General features: G+C 45.1%; 1 protein-coding gene across 3 annotated transcripts; it reads right to left on the bottom strand.

Moving 5' to 3' along the window:
• Positions 1 to 3,200: 3,200 nt before the first annotated feature.
• On the bottom strand, positions 3,201 to 6,885 carry LOC307246764 (microsomal glutathione S-transferase 1-like). 3 transcript variants are annotated; one of them, XM_080022775.1, is made up of 4 exons: positions 6,834 to 6,885; positions 6,072 to 6,216; positions 5,850 to 5,941; positions 3,201 to 3,739 (listed from the first exon to the last, which is right to left on the bottom strand). In XM_080022775.1, exons 2-4 carry the CDS (start codon positions 6,186 to 6,188, stop codon positions 3,493 to 3,495), a joined length of 456 nt encoding a protein of 151 aa, XP_079878901.1. In that variant the 5' UTR covers positions 6,189 to 6,216; positions 6,834 to 6,885; the 3' UTR covers positions 3,201 to 3,492. The 3 variants fall into 3 exon arrangements, with proteins under 3 accessions (XP_079878901.1, XP_079878899.1, XP_079878900.1); XM_080022773.1 differs by lacking the exons at positions 5,850 to 5,941; positions 6,072 to 6,216; positions 6,834 to 6,885 and adding exons at positions 3,831 to 3,922; positions 4,014 to 4,146; positions 4,903 to 4,983; XM_080022774.1 differs by lacking the exon at positions 3,201 to 3,739 and adding an exon at positions 4,990 to 5,691.
• Positions 6,886 to 14,738: the final 7,853 nt, after the last annotated feature.

The raw sequence follows: 14,738 nt of genomic DNA, 5'->3' as shown, positions 1-14,738 counted from the left end.
GCGCGTGATGAAAAATGTAGCGAACGTGTCTGTCTCTCTCTCTCTGTCTCCCTCTCTCCCAGGTGGACTTTTCTTCCGTTTATTAATTGATCTGGCTGCCGAATCTGCCGCTCCATTATGCCGCCCGGCATAATGAAGAAGATATGAAATGGATTTTTTTTTTTTTTTTTTTTGGGCGGGAAAAAAACACTCTAATGAAAGCGTCGGCGGTGTCATTTTATTTTCTCCTCGCCCTCGCCGTCATTTACGACCGCGCCGGGCGCGTTATCTTATAACGCCCGGCTGTAATTAAGTAAGAAATTGGGCTTTTGTGTTAAGGCCGGTGATTTGTCCGTCGAATGGCGGAATTATCAGAAAATTATTCCGATAAATAGGGGGTGGTGATGTGGCGGTGGAAAAAATGTCCCCCCCCCCGCAATCTTTCTCCCCTCTCTCTCTCGCTCCTTTCACACACACAAACACACACACACACACACACACACACACACACACACACACACACACTAACAGGTGCCGTTGAACAAGTAATGACGGCAAGACTCTAAATTATCCACCACCGGTTGTTAATTGAACAATGCTATTGTTACAGTGACAAACTGTTTATTGATTGGCCATTGCCCCCCCCACCACCACCACCACCACCACCACCCACTTCCTGTTTGACCGGGGACGTAGTCTCACAGGGAGAAAAGGTAAGAAAATAACCGCTGTGCTGTTGTTGTGGGCGGGGTGCGTGGGTCGGCAGGACGCTCGGCCCAAGGTATTCAATTACAGCACACGGAAGGTTAAATCAATAGCATTTAAATTGCTTATGGTAATCACCGGCGTTCCAATCACCGGGATCAGCATTAGCAATCTGCTGAGCCCGGCCCGCGCTCAGCCGCCCGGATTGAAACGTATGAGGACCGGTCATTCGGCTACGCGGCTGTTTTAGTGTAGAGTGTGTGTGTGTGTGTGATGATTTATTTTGGATACAAATATTAGCCTTCAAGAGGTGTCGGTGTTGAAAAAACGATGCCATCAAGGCAAAACACCGCAGGAAATAATGCTGTTTCATAAATACAGAGGAAGAGAGTTGTGACACTGAGTTAGGCTGACCAGGAAAATGAAAAAATAATATGTATTTATATATACACATACTGTAAAAGGTCCACTGGGAGCCACTGGGGAGAGTTGAAAAGGTGAACGTAACGAGGGCCACATTTGGCCAGTCTAAGTGGAGTTTGAACATTTTTCATATTCCACTTAAAAAAACAATAAAGAATTGACTGAATTTGCTGTTGCGTTGCAAGATCAAAATTGCAAGGCTGCGCTCGTTCATCTAACTCACGAGTTCCTGACGGAATAGCAGCTTTCACTCTGAAGGTGATTTGAAGGGACTTGATGAAAGGTTTGACCCGTCTTCTGAGATTCGGTTCTTGGCGACTCGATCGGTCCAGAGAGTCGCTCGATTTTCTGACTCTTTGCTCACTTGGTTCACTTGTCGTGAGACGATGGATGGAGCGTCAGGAGCGTCGGTCGGGGTCTTAGTTGTTCGCACAAGAATCATTTAATTCTGTCAAAATCATTTATTTTCATGGAGTGCAAAGAGTAAATAAGCCACCTTCAATATCAGTTGGGTTAGGATCAGGGTTGGGGTTGGTCTTTTATGTCTTGGACTGCCATATAGTCATCAGTAATTATTTAAAATTTGTGAAAGATTCACTCTTTTCTATATAAATGCAGTCCATTTAAAATTTGCCGGAGTGATTCCAGAGTCATGGAAACAATTCGCGACCAACGAATCGTTCGCCAGACTTGCATCACTACTAGCAGTCCATAATATTACGCACAGTTCTGCATGTTTCTGGTGTTGCTAGCGGTGCACAGGATAGTGATGTGCCGTGGAAGACTATTCCATTGGAAAAGTGGGGCCGTGGAAGGCGCAAAAATGTTGGGCGCGCGTATCTGCTCCCCTCGCCGAACGTCTCTCTCACTTTGGTTACAGAACAGCGGCGGCGAGAAAACGTGGCCTCACAGTGTCCACCCGCCACTGCCCAACCAATTCGCATTTCTCTTTTGCCAGCCTTGAGTGGGAGTCCTCCTTCCTTCCTCCTACTTCCTGGGTGCCAGTTGCGCGATATATAAAAAAAAAATAATAATATATATATCTCCGCCCCCACCTCGACACCGTTGTACTGTGCTACTGTGCGATGGAAGGCGGCTAACGGGACGCGAGGAGGTATGTCGACGAAGACATGATTGTGTTGTCATAAATTATAAGGCACAGCGGGTGGATAATCAGCATAAAATGAAGAGACGGGGGTGAGAGAGCTACAGCACAGGCCGCTTGACACAAATCACAGAAACGCATACTCCCCTATTGTACGTTTTGTAACACACCCCATATCTTCGCACACAGAAAATTAGTACAGACCACAGGGCGTATCGTCGTGAAACCCGGTCTGGCAGTGCGGGGTCAGGACGGGGTGGTGGTGGCGGGGGGCGGGCTCCTCTCGCCTCCCCCCCAAAAGCTGTGAAATGCCTGGCTTCTCTGAGGAATGAGAGACCCTGAGGGGCAAGGGTCCTGAACAAATGAGCGCCCATAAAACTCTCCTCCACTTATCCAGGATGAGGCGACCGTCCAAAGCAGCCTTCATGGTAAGCCCCCCCACCCCCTATTTACAGTGTCGGGTGGGGTGGGGTGGGGTTTCACTGGTCCGTGTTGAAGCCACAGTCACCTTCACGTGCAGTTACAGAGCATCCATCGTCTTGGCTGCTGACAAGCGGGAACCCGGTTGACTCCTCGCTCGCTCTGTGTCTCTCCAGGACGCTTGCTGCCTCACTCGGTCTCCGCCACCGCACCGCACGCCGCTAAAGGCCGTACGATCGGGGAAAAAGGGCCCTTTTCACGCGCAGGCGCTCGGACGGGCTCGGAAATTAAATGAGAGCGGCATTGTGGGGGATGTGCAGGGGAATGTTTTGAGCAAAGCTAATGAAGTTAATTGCTGGAGCTGAGGCGCCTTTTATGAGCCGCACCTGGTCCATAAATGAGTCTTAATGAGGAGAAAGCCAGTTGACTTTTAAAATGTCTCCCTCTAGTGGACAACAGAGCCACAGCCACAGCACCAGAGTGGCAACCTGGACACGGAGAACATTTGAAAATATTCCATTTAAGAAGCTGGAAAAGCTGAAAGAATTCCCATGTTATCCATAGATTCAACTTTATTACAAACAATGCAGTATCTCCTTAATTTCAAAAGGTGCTTGTGCTTTCCATGCACGACTTTACACATTATCCTAAAAATAATCTGAAATTAGCCTGGGGTGCAACAGTGGTACAGTTACGCCTGGACCCTTCCTGCGCTGACCTCGATCATCCCTCCTTTTACCCTCAAAAGAAATAAAAACAACAACCTTCACTCCATCCATGTTGTGTGGGTTTGGACAAAATCATCTACCAAACGACTTGTGTGAGCCACCACTAGACTCCTCATTCCTGGGACTATCCTTTCACAATTGTAGGGTTGCGCTGAGCACCCTGTAGGCCATGGAGAAGGTGACGACCAAGCCGACCATCCAGGCCAGCGCCCTGCTGGGCTGGGGCAGGGGGAGGACGTAGGCCAGGGTGTGGAAGATCCGGGAGCCGGCGAAGACCCGGAAGTGAAGCAGGGCGGTGGAGACGTCCGGCCCGGTCAGGGCGTAGAGCAGACCGATGACCACGAAGGGGACGATGTTCTCCAAGTCGTTCAGATGGCACCTATTCAAAAAATTTTCCTTAATTGGAAGTTGACAGCAAAACGCTTAATTGCCTTGAAAAGCTTTGCTTTCATTCCACCACATCATCGTACCTTCTGACTCGCTCGATGTGAGGATCAACGCGGACCAAGCTGTTATCTTCTTTGGGGGAAACCAGTTTGGTGTCTTCCTTGTTTGCAAAAACCTACGCGCAGAGGGGTTTGAATTCCAAACTTGAACGCCATTTGAAATGATACACTCATGGTCTGGTGGAGGTGAAGGGTTCAAGGTGTTACCTTCCTGGTCAAACGGAAGTAAGCGGTCAGTGGTGCCATGAGCAGCATCTTCAGCACCACGATCGTGACGTAAGTGTAGAAGGCTCTGATCACCTCACCCTCCACCGTGTGGGTCAGCTTGGTCATTTTTGCTCTAGAGCACAGCAGGGAATACGGAAAACAGGACACGGTACCAGTACAGCTTTTACAACTTTCACACACATCTATAATATCATTATTGCAACGTCTCACTGGTAGGGCTGAAGAAGAATCCTCTCGTTTGTGAGGGAATTGTTTTACAATGAGAAAATGAACAACCACCTAATTTGGAAGTACAATGCCGACATTGTTTTCTGTCCTTCATTTGGATTGTCCTACAGGATTGCGTTGGATAAGTAATCATTGAGGTATGGCAAAGAGTCTGCAAAGACTAGGTAGGTTGTTGCGGGATATTCTTATAAAGGTCTCACAAGTATTTCCCGATGGCAAGTGTACCACTAGAACAGGAAAAAAAGCGAGGCAAACTTGGCTCTGAGCCTTGTGCACTACATACTTACTAGTCAGGAGAGGCGGGACCTCACCAAGGCTTCCACTGCACATTCTCATGCAATCAACGTGAACATACACCGACCAGACACAACATTAAAACCACCACTAAAGCCACTCATATTGTGTAGCTCCCCGTCGTGCCCCCAAAACAGCTCTGACCCGTGGAGGCATGGACTCCACCGGACCTCTGAAGGTGTCCTGTGGTATCTGCCACCGAGACGTTAGCAGCAGATCCTTTAAGTCCTGGAACTAACTAAGTCCTTTAACTCCCCATGGGTCGGGCTTGTTGTTCTATCACAGCCCACGGATGCTTGATCAGATCTGATCCCTTAGCTAAGAGCTTAGCAAAATTGGGTCTTACCTTGTCTTTGAAACGTGTTCAAATGTTTTTTTCCCTTAGTCACTGTGAGTAGCCACGAAAATAAAGCCCGTGCAGAGTGCATTCCGTGGGCGTTCCTGCCGCTTCGGTCAGATTACTCTGTTGTTGTTGGAATTAGGCCAGTTGTTAAGCAACCGACAGGCCCTGCCAGTTTAAGGCTGTAAACGAAAAACCCGATCATCCTGTAAAATATACAGACTTGCATGAAAATGTTTTTATTAAAAATGTTTTATTTTGTGTATATTTTGAATTTTTTAAAAAAAGTCGCTTAGTAGATATATGGAAAAAAAGAAAGTTAATAATCAAGTTCACATTAGCTCAAGTCTACTTATCACCCCCTTATCACAAGCGCCAAAGGGCTTTTTCATGACCCCCCGCCAGATTGTTGCCACACATCATATGAAAATTGTGTCAGAAGTGTAAACGTTTACTGATTACAGTCATGAGAGAGAGACAGATGACACATGCTAGACAAACACATAAATGGTTCCATCCCTTTCTCTCCCCCCCTTTTTTGTTTTGTTTTACAGAAGAGCCTTGTGGCTGAGCACCCTGTAGGCCATGGAGAAGGTGATGACCAAGCCGACCATCCAGGCCAGCGCCCTGCTGGGCTGGGGCAGGGGGAGGACGTAGGCCAGGGTGTGGAAGATCCGGGAGCCGGCGAAGACCCGGAAGTGAAGCAGGGCGGTGGAGACGTCCGGCCCGGTCAGGGCGTAGAGCAGACCAATGACCACGAAGGGGACGATGTTCTCCAAGTCGTTCAGATGGCACCTATGTGTGTGTGTGTGTGTAAGTGTGTGTGTGTGTGTGTGTGTGTGTATATACCACATTAAAGACACAACAGTAAATAAGAAAGATAGTGAAGTAAATGTCTATTTAAAACGCTTTTAGAATACAAGACGTGAGAAAGGGGGGATGATTGTGAGCACCTTCTGACGCGCTCCACATCCGGATGAGTTCTCAGTAACTTCTTCTTCTCTTCCTCCGGTTTACCCCGCACGTCTTCCTCATTGGAAAATGACTATGGCATTTAACAACAGACATAACATTACGCTTTCTTTGGTCACAGTGACATTTTGATATAGCTTAAATATAAAAAAAAATTAAAAAGAAACGCTGATGACGACAGTGGGATTTGGGAGCAGCCCTACCCCTCTGGTAAAGCGGAAGTAGGCGGTCATCGGTGCCATGAGCATCATCTTCAACATCACGATAGTGGCATAGGTGGAAAAAGCCAGAAACACCTGGTCTTCAAACAGTGGCGCCATCCTGGTGGTGGATCTTAGTGGTGGATTTCTGGTTTCGGTCAAGAAGATATAGAATTATTTTGTTATCATATATTATATATATTTTACATTTCTATCAAATATAATGTTAAAATTATACAAATGTTAAAATGATGTGTAATATAAAAAGTATAAAATGTAAAAAAAAAGAAAGAAAAAGGTCCACTTGAATCTATATTTGCTGTAACATCAATCGTTCTCAAAATATCCAACTCATAAAATCACTGTTATATGCATGAATATGTTATAGGTCTGTAATCTTATTTGATATTGTTACATCATCGCATTACTGCTTAAATGCACGCGCGTCCCCACAAGCCTGGTCTTTCTATGTCTCAAGCAATTTCCTTGAGACATAGCTCACGAAAGCACCGTTCCTTTTGGTTCAAAATGTTTTAACAATCCAACTCCCAAATACAACCATTGGGACTTCCGTGCACGTGCACACCGCCGGCCAAACAAAACGGGCTAACAGTATAATGTTCCACTGTAAAGAATACACACACACACACAGACACACACACACACACACACACACACACACACACACACACACACACACACACACACACACACACACACCAAACAAAGCTTACATATGACGTTTGCATTACAACACGCACTTACTGTGTTGAGTAGCTGGAGCAGGAACTGCACAGAGGGAAACGCTAGTTCAACAGCCTGAAATGTTGCACAACAGAAAATCTGGCACACAGTAACCCAGGTCACACCCTCTCTCAGGCATTCCCCTGCACATTCAAATAAATAACACAAATTTGAATGCGACCAGAGAGCAGTGGCAAATTGTATTGAATGTGTTTATGTGAATAATTTGAGTTTGAAACTATGAAAAGTATGACATTAAATGTAGAAGTACTCGCAATAGTCCAAAACTACTCAAAAAATGAGCGGAATCCGAGTCTCCATAGGAATGAATGGACTTCAGCTTATTTCTCGTCGTTTGTTTTATTTGTTCTGAAGTAGGCTTAACCCAGATATGCACAAAAAGTAGTGAGGTCGAATACGTCCCATTATGTACACTGGTTGGTGGGGCGAAATACACCGATCAGCCACAACATTAAAACCACTGACAGGTGAAGTGAATAACATTGATTGTCTGGTCCCAATGGCACCTGTCAAGGGGTGGGATGTATCAGGCAGCAAGTGAACAGTCAGTTGTTGAAGTTGATGTGTTGGAAGCAGGAAAAATGGTCAAGCGTAAGGATCTGAGCGACTTTGACAAGGGCTAAATAAGGTCAGAGCATCGACCGCCTTGCCTCCTTTTTTACTAACAAAGTGGCAGCCATCAGCAGCCAATTCACTAATCAATTTACTCAAAACCTGTCTTCTCCAGCCCTGGGCTCATCGTTCCCTGGTTTCACCCCCCTCGCTGAAAGTGAGGTATCTAAACTACTAACATGTAGCCGTCCTACTACCTGTTCGCTAGATCCGATCCCATCTAACCTCCTTCAAGCCATATCACCGACTATCACCCCGGCAATCACACATATGATTAATTCTTCCCTAACTTCCGGCACTTTCCCTTCCGCTTTCAAAGCGGCTCGGGTCGCACCACTGCTCAAAAAACCCTCACTCGATCCCAATCAAGTAGAAAACTATCGGCCGGTCTCTCTCCTCCCATTCCTTTCCAAAACCTTAGAGAGGGCGGTCTCTAGACAGGTTACAGAGTACCTGTCAAGAAACAACCTTCTTGATACACTTCAATCTGGCTTCAAAAGTGGTCACTCCACTGAAACAGCCCTGTTGTCTGTGACAGGGGCCTTAAAAACTGCTAGAGCTGCTGCCAAATCCTCGGTTCTCATTCTGCTAGACCTATCAGCTGCTTTTGACACTGTCAATCACAGCATACTCCTGTCCATACTCTCAAGCATGGGCATATCTGGCAGTGCACTTTCCTGGTTCGAATCTTACCTTACTGGGCGCTCGTTCAGTGTGACATGGCGAGGCCAGCTGTCTGTGCCTCCCCACCTCACCACAGGGGTGCCCCAAGGCTCGGTGCTGGGACCCCTCCTCTTTGCCATATACACCACCTCACTGGGCCCGATCATCCGCTCGCATGGCTTTTCATATCACTGCTATGCGGATGATACTCAACTCTATCTGTCCTTCCCGCCCGACGACCCCACTGTCTCGACGCGGATCTCGGATTGTCTCGCTGACATATCCACATGGATGAAGGATTATCATCTTCAACTAAATCTGGCGAAAACGGAACTGTTGGTCTTCCCAGCCAAACAAGGTATTTATCACAACATTGATATTAAAATCGACTCTATCTCTTGTTCCTACCAAGGCTGCAAGGAATCTTGGTGGCATTATTGATGACCAACTGACATTCTCGGACCATGTCGCCGCCGTCTCCCGGTCCTGCCGCTTCGCACTACTCAACTTCCGAAAAGTCAGGCCGTACCTGACCCAATATGCCACTCAACTGCTGGTACAAACCTTGGTGATGTCCCGTCTCGACTACTGCAATGCCCTCTTAACAGGCTTGCCGGCCTGTGCGGTGAAGCCACTGCAGATGATACAGAATGCGGCGGCGCGACTGGTGCTCACCCAGCCAAAGAGGGCACATGTCACTCCGCTGCTCATCGAGCTCCACTGGTTACCTGTAGCCGCCCGCATCAGGTTCAAGTCTCTTATGCTGGCCTACAGAGTGATTGCTGGGAATGCTCCCGCCTACTTAAATGCTCTTGTAAGAGCACATGTTGCCTCCCGGATGCTGCGCTCGTCAAATGAGCGTCGCCTGGCTCTGCCAGCCATACAGCCACGGCAATCCAGGCTATTCTCATTTGTAGTTCCACGTTGGTGGAATGAGCTGCCAAAAATGACCAGAGCAGGGACCTCCCTCTCTGTCTTTAAGAAGCACTTGAAGACCCAGCTCTTCAGTGAGTACCTCCTGTCCTAACCTACAATTACTTAGCAGCACTTAGCAGTATTTATTGTTACACTAATGTCTCTGTCGCAATGTAGCTTGAATGTTATTCTCCCTTGTAAGTCGCATTGGATAAAAGCGTCTGCTAAATGACTAAATGTAATGTAATGTAATCTCCAAAATGACAGCTTTTTTGGGGTGTTCCTGGTATGCAGTGGTTAGTACCTACCAAGAGTGGAACAAGGAAGGACAACCGCTGAACCGGCAACAGGGTCATGGGCGCCCAAGGCTCACTGATGCGCGTGGGGAGTGAAGTCTAATTCTTCTGGTTCGATCCCACAGAAGAGCTACTGTAGCACAAATTGATGAAAAAGTTGATGCTGCTATGATAGAAAGGTGTCAGAACACACAGTGCATCACAGCTTGCCACGCTGACCCCTGTCCACCTCCGAGAGCACCTACAAATGTGAGCGTCAGAACTGGACCATGGAGCAACGGAAGAAGGTGCCTGGTCTAATGAATCATGTTTTTTCTACATAATGTGGATGGTCGGGGTTAGGGTCCAATCCCATCGAGCATCCGTGGGATGTGCTGGAACAACAAGCCTGATACATGGAGGCTCCACCTCACAACTTCCAGGACTTAAAGGATCTGCTGCTAACGTCTTGGTGCCAGGTACCACAGGACACCTTCAGAGGTCTTGTGGAGTCCATGGCTCCACGGGTCAGAGCTGTTTTGGGGGCACGAGGGGGAGCTACACAACATTAGTGGTTATTAGTGGTGGTTTTAATGTTGTGGCTGATCGGTGTATATTCATGTAGTATTGATACTTTGGTCCCTGTAATGCAGTCCCATACTAGATATCATCTGGAGTTTGTGGTTGTTTGATTGTAATATTGTTATATAGTTGAATGTTGCTTTGAGGGCTGCAATACAGTGATTTTATATTTTGAATTTGTAGAGCTTTCTAGTTTGTACTCAATGTCTCTCCCTGCTTGTTGATAAATGATTTCTCAAAATGCATTGTGTGTAAATATTTAATGAAATCACCATAAATTAATCAAATAATCAATATCAAGGTATTCAAATATCGCAAAAGATATTGGGATATTCAATTTTGTCAATATCGCCCAGCCCGAACGTATAATTCAGTTTGAGATAGAATTACCGATTGTGAACACTACTCCCAAACGTCCATCTCCAGTAAGTAATTGAGTAATGTGAGTAGTTTTTATTAGCTACTTCCGCCATCTGTGTGGTCGGGGAGCATCGGTCTGTCCTCATTGTTAATGGTTCAAAACGCATTTGATTACCACAATAAATAATTTATGATTCGATTCCGTTCATGATTAGAGTCCTTGTGTTCAGAAGTCAGTGACTGTCATATGGGCCTACCTTCATAAAAACCTTAACTCCATTCATCGACATTTAATGGGTTAAAAAGGCAAACTACTGAAATTGAGTTACAAGTGAAGGTCAAATTTTATGTTACTTGTCTTTTTGTGATAAATGATAATTGAAGATTAAAAAGCTTCCTTGCTTATTTTATATTTTCATTCACACTTTTTTTTTTTTTGAATGAAAATCAAACTTTTTCGTCAAATCGTATTATCTTTACGCTATATTTTATTACTTATTTTTATTTTGTACTCATACAGTATAAAGTGCCAATTTGAGTGCTCTGTATCCCTCCTGAGCTGCTGTAACGACCAAATTTCCCCCCTGGGGATTAATAAAGTGCTATTTCAAATCACTATATATATATATATGTTTATAGATAGATATGTACTTTATTCAGCCCCGGAGGAAATTGTGGTAAAGGGAGGGGGAATTCAGGGGCCGATGGTGGAGGCAGCCATGCAAGGCGGCAATTAACTCATCGGGAGCAGTGAGGGATTGGGTGCTTTTCTCAAGGACACTCAAACAAAAATATATAAAATACATAAAATATACTGTAAAGATATATATATAAAAAAGAATATATAGGCATTTTAATACAGGATTAATTCTGGCATTACAAAGTGAAATTCAAGGACTTGGAAGTACTTTTCTTAAGCACAATTGTTTCATTTTCAAGGACTTCACTCAAAACAAATATAATCAATTTTCACTGTGATCTTAATGAATTAAAATAGGAATCTTAGTCTCAGTGTCTATTATTTATGTTAGTACATCAATAATTTATGTATCGATTTTTAATCTCATTGTCATCTACTATTATAAGTGCCAATTTCTTACCATGCTGGATTTAATGTACATTTCCCTGACATCGTCTATGTTGTAAAAGCCATTCCAGAAATGTTTCATTACGTTATGATTTGAATTACATAGAATTTTCAAATATTGCGGTTTCAAGGATTTTTATTTTCTTCAAGCACTTCAACGCAAAGGAGGCTATTCAAGATATTCCAGTACTTCAATGTATGTGGACGAAATTTAAGCACTTCAAGCACCTCAAGGATCTGGCGAGAACCCTGTTATTACCAAAGCTCCTGCCAGAATTGCAGACTACTAAATTAAGAAACTCCTCCTGTAAGGTATAATTTCCTGGGGTCTGGGGTCTGGCTTGTTAGAGTGAGTTAGACTGAGAGGTTTGTGTCTTAAATGAAGAGGAATTGGGGGAATTTCTCTTTATGGCCCCAGGCATGTTCTCCGTGATTTGACATGTTGTTACATCTCCAGCCGTGACGTTAACGACATGTGACAAGCTCAAAGAGGTTGTTAGTTTTCTCTCAACTTCTCCTATTTTCGGCATGCCCTATATTGTGACGGTTGGTTGATCGTTTCGAACGAGCCGACCGATTCGCAAACCTGAAAGCAGTTTATCTGGGATTAATTTTTTCTTCAGTGTCAAAATAATGTGGAATACTTCTTTCAAGACGCCTTCTAGGTCTTTCAAGACGCCTGGCCTTGCCTCTGATTATCAGACATCCTGAACAATTCTACTCTTCCTGTGCTTGAACTACTGGCTAATAAAAAAGAAAAAGGCAGAGGGGACCCATTGAATCCCTACTCGTTTTGGGTGTGTGGAAACCTGACTGCCACATGGTTTCATGCTGGGGGTTCTCGCAGCAAAGATGTGAGCCAATGAGATTCATAGCCATAACGGCTTAGGAAGCAGTGATGGCACAGTCTCAATAGCTCAACTGGGCCAAAAGATCGCTTGCACACGGCACAACGGTGGGAACCCATAACTGGCATCTAATTTCCGAGTTTTTTTGGGGGGGAGGGTTTTCTTATTGAACGTGTGAGGTCATGTGAAACAAGGAAAAGCACACTGTTCATGGGACAGGCACCTTGCGCTGCCCTGGCTAGAGCTGTAGCGTTTGATGGGCGAGCTCATGTGCGGGGAATTGCGTTAACGTCAAAACAAAAGGAGTATATAAAAAAAAAAAAAAAAAAATGCTCAGGGTGTAGATCCAAATCACACTCAGATCCAAACGCTTTTTTTTTTTTTTTAAGCTCTTCTTAAAACTACGCAATTCTGATCCAATTACACCAATATCAAAGCTGGTGAGGCCTCTCATAGGATGTTCCTTTCACCCGATGATGAAGATGGTGATGAGGATGATGACGTAGTCCGGTTGAAACACGTCCAACATGTCTAAAATGCACGACACTTTTCTGATGAAACCTATTAAAGTTCTTTAAAGGTTGGGTGAGACATAAATTGGTATTTATCGAGCTCGAAGCAATCCCCGGCTTTGTCACGGACAGATTGGGTTCTGTGAGGGTTCACACACGGCTTATGAAAGCTGCGATCAAGCAACCACTTGGCTGTGTATTTTCATTGACTTCTTAGACCATAGGCCTTCGGGGCCGGTTCACATGACTTGTCTTTCAAGGGCCAAAATCCATTTGGACACCACAGGTAAGGGTGGTCCCGATAGGGCCAGAGCTCGGTATATACACGGTAATATGATGTGCGCTTTTGGATGGTGGCCAGTGAAATGGGTTCTCTGCATTTGACCCATCCTGGCAGCGCATTCGACCACGCACACGTCACACGTGTGAGCAGCGATGGACATATGGGACCAGGTCCCATATGTCCATCGCTGGTCAGATGATGACGTGTGCATGTTTTTGGTGGGGGGCCTTACTGTTGTTAGATGGAGGAAACCCCATGTGAGTGTGGGGAGAACATGCAAACTCCACACAGAAAGACTCCTAATCGGGAGAAAACCCACCGGAGCACGGTGCCAACAGCGCCCCAGGCGGGAATGGAATGTGTGCCACCTTTCTGTTGTATATTTGAAGAGGTTTGATTTAAAAAAACAAAAAAAACAAAAAAAAAAAACATTTATGTGATGTCCTGGTTGAATTTGGTTGGCTCTCCAGGCGCGACCTTCCCAGTGCCTTGATAAAAATGGTCGGGCGCTTCATGTGAACCAGCCCTCAGACTTTTAGGATTCCATGGTGTTGTGTAATGGAAATTTAGAAATGACAGAAAATGTATTTACCACATCATATAAGGATACATATAAACAAGTGATATTAGCATAGTAAATAAATAATAACTTTGATATCAGTATATATGACAACAACATCCTCTACACTGGTTCCCGTGGACACATGAAGTAACGAAGTAGATAATAACGGCCTGTTTTAAAACGCACCTAAAGCCGTCATCTCTCTGATTGTAACCGTGATTGGTTTTTTTTTAGCTTTTTATTTTATTTTTGTCTTTTTTGTTGTCTTGTGTAAAGCACTTTGAATTGCCCTTGTGTATGAAATGTGCTGTACAAACAAAGGTCACATCCACTCGCTGTATGTGTTTAAATACTACTCCGGCTTCAGTGAAATGTCATTTTGGTCTTACTCTATAACTCTAACTCTAATACCCCAAATCATCGTCCTTTGTTTGAGACGGGCGGCGCGGGGACGTTCAGCGCTAAAAAGGAAAATAATTCAATGTGATTTCCCACTAGGAGCTGCGGCGGCAGGCAGTTGCGCTTATTCCTCGCGAGCTTCCTGGGTAATTGGGATGCCGGGCCGCGATACGCCGCCATTGATTTCTTATGGTAGCCAGGTTATGCTGGCGGTGTCGGACAACAATGACTAAATAACAGCCCGGCCAATGATCTTAATGCCAGAAGCCAAGCGCAGTATCGATTTCATTACAGAATGCCTCCTAGGTTCTAGGAACATACATTTTTTTATTGATCAGCAGTGGTGTCCACATTACTTTCCGCACTGTCACATGCCCGCCAGTCGGCCAATCAATGGCACCGTAATGCTGAATGCACGGAATCACACCGATACAGTAGTGGGCTGACTTTTAGTTTTTTTGCACCAGGAGATGGAAGGTGACCCCGATTGACAGATTGATAAGTATAAATGTTTTCACCACTGAAACACAGATATTGTGTGATTTACTCGTCCAGTTGCGTTACATTTGATCTCGTTCACATTGCTTTGGCCTCAGGGGGGTTGGGTCGCGGCGGCGCCCTGGCAGCGAGGAACTCTTTAGATAAGGCTTTATTGATGTTTCGTCGCTAGCCATTCATTTGTTAAACCTTAACCACAAAACCGCCGTCTGTCTTTGGCAAACAACGACAATAAGGATGTTTAGACTTTATGACTGCTAAACGATGCTTCATTTGGAAACTCTGCTCAGCCCATTTCATAAGGTAAAT

This window comes from Zeus faber (genome assembly GCF_960531495.2).
Source record: "Zeus faber genome assembly, chromosome: 21".
NCBI lineage: Eukaryota > Metazoa > Chordata > Actinopteri > Zeiformes > Zeidae > Zeus > Zeus faber.
This window is presented reverse-complemented; position numbering and strand designations above follow the sequence as displayed.

Excerpts from the sequence above, each read along its gene's own strand:
- LOC307246764 (XM_080022773.1), bottom strand. The coding sequence starts at position 4,139 with ATGACCAAGCTGACCCACACGGTGGAGGGTGAGGTGATCAGAGCCTTC. Across the intron at positions 3,923-4,013 it reads ACTTCCGTTTGACCAGGAAG|GTTTTTGCAAACAAGGAAGA; the intron begins GTAACACCTTGA and ends CTCTGCGCGTAG. Across the intron at positions 3,740-3,830 it reads CACATCGAGCGAGTCAGAAG|GTGCCATCTGAACGACTTGG; the intron begins GTACGATGATGT and ends TTTTTTGAATAG.